The sequence below is a fragment of the Phaethon aethereus genome (genome assembly GCF_964289735.1).
Source record: "Phaethon aethereus genome assembly, chromosome: 9".
Lineage (NCBI taxonomy): Eukaryota > Metazoa > Chordata > Aves > Phaethontiformes > Phaethontidae > Phaethon > Phaethon aethereus.
In genome coordinates this window covers 17,796,179-17,797,749 of record NC_138585.1, presented here as the reverse complement: position 1 = coordinate 17,797,749, position 1,571 = coordinate 17,796,179, and the positions used below count along the sequence as shown (strand labels likewise).

General features: G+C 65.4%; 1 protein-coding gene across 1 annotated transcript in view; it reads right to left on the bottom strand.

Moving 5' to 3' along the window:
- B3GNT7 (UDP-GlcNAc:betaGal beta-1,3-N-acetylglucosaminyltransferase 7) overlaps positions 1–1,371 on the bottom strand; it is a gene marked incomplete at both ends in the record, with an annotated part of 6,027 nt that extends 4,656 nt beyond the window's left edge. The window contains one exon of the mRNA XM_082003464.1: positions 1,198–1,371. Within this exon, the coding sequence (XP_081859590.1) occupies positions 1,198–1,371 (174 nt within the window). The remainder of the gene's footprint in view (positions 1–1,197) is intronic.
- Between the last annotated feature and the right edge of the window lie 200 nt (positions 1,372–1,571).

Genomic DNA, 1,571 nt, shown 5'->3' with positions numbered 1-1,571 from the left:
ACACAGGGCTGAGGAAGAGGCAAGAGCCGAAACTCTGGATGTTCCCCCCCGCCGTGGGCATCTGCCCCCAGGCTGGCGCTGCCGCGGGGCAGGGACCCCACGGGGCAGGTCTGGCTGCTTCCACGGCCCCGCGCTCCGCGGCCCTACCACACAAACCAGCCCTTTGCAGGGAAGGGCTGGGAAAGTCATCCTCGGGGGAGGGAGGGGGACACACGCTGACCGCCGGCCCCTGCCCGGTGCCCCCGTCCCGGCTCCCGCCGCGCCGCCGGGCCGGAGCTCCCGTGCCCCGGGATGGGGCGGGCGGACACCCCAGAGAGCCCTCCCGGGGGTACCCCGGCCCGGGGTGGTGGGAGGGGGGACCCCGCCGGGGAGCCCTCCGCAGAGCCGGGGCCGGGGGCGCGTCGCTACTGGGATAGGGACAGAGGGACGGGGACGGACGCCGTCCTTTGTCCCTTCCCATGAGGGTCTCAGGCAGGAGCGGGGCTCCAGTCACTCACCACTGGAACATGCTGGGAGTGGGATGGGGCGGCCGCTCCGCTGCTGGCCGGGGCTGCCCGCGGTCCGGGCGCTTCTCTCTGCCCTCCTCCTCCTCCTCCTCCTCTTTTTTTTTTTTTTTTCCCCCTTTTCCCTCCCCTCGCGCTCCGAGGTGGAGCCAAGAGGGATGGCAGAGCAGGTAGGTTAACTCTTGCCCTGCCCCTCCGCCCCCCCCAGCCGCCCCAGCAGGCAGAGATCTCCCCCGTGCTGCCAGGGGAAGGGGTTTAAGGGTGACACCCCACACTTCCCCCTGGGGAGCCTCCCTGCTGCTGATGGGACACCCACCAGGAGCGGGGAGCTCGGGGGTGTCCCCACCCTGGCACACTACAGGGTCTCCTGCACCCCGGGCACAGTGGGTCTCTGGGGTGCGTTAGGCCTGCCCCATAGCTGTTAATTGCAAAGGATCCCAGTTGTGGGAAGGGGATCCCGGTGCTCACAAGGAGAGAGCTGCTTTTGGCAGCTGGGATTTGGTCTCTGGAAAAGCAACGTGGGTCTTTTCTGCCCCCCCAACACAGGCAGGTCACTTTGGGATGAATCCCAAAAGGGAGCTGGGGCCCAACCCCAGTTTCTCATGGGGACACTGAGATCCCAGCTTTGCCCCTCTGCACAGCATGGTTTGGGATCCCTGGAGCAATGGAGCCACACCTCTCCTGGGACCCCCACCTCTCCCAGGATCCACACCTTGTCGGGGACCACCACTCTGCCCACGACTCCCACCTCACCAGGCACCCACACTCTGTCCAGGACCCACATATCTCCTGGGACCCACACCTCACCCTGGGGGTGCAGGGAGCCAGAAGGAATGGTTGCTGCAGCATGGATGCGCCTGCTCGCCATGCCAGGCGCTGTCTCATGGGTCAAATTTCCACCAGCACCACAGGCAGGTGAGGTGTCCTTCCAAACTCTTCCTTCAGCCCTGGTTCGGAGCAGTGTTTCACCAGCATCCCCACTGCAGCCATATCAGCGTGGGACATCCCATTGCCCATTGAGAAGCAGATTTAAGACCGTCCTTTCCTCTTAAGTGTAGCATTTCAGTT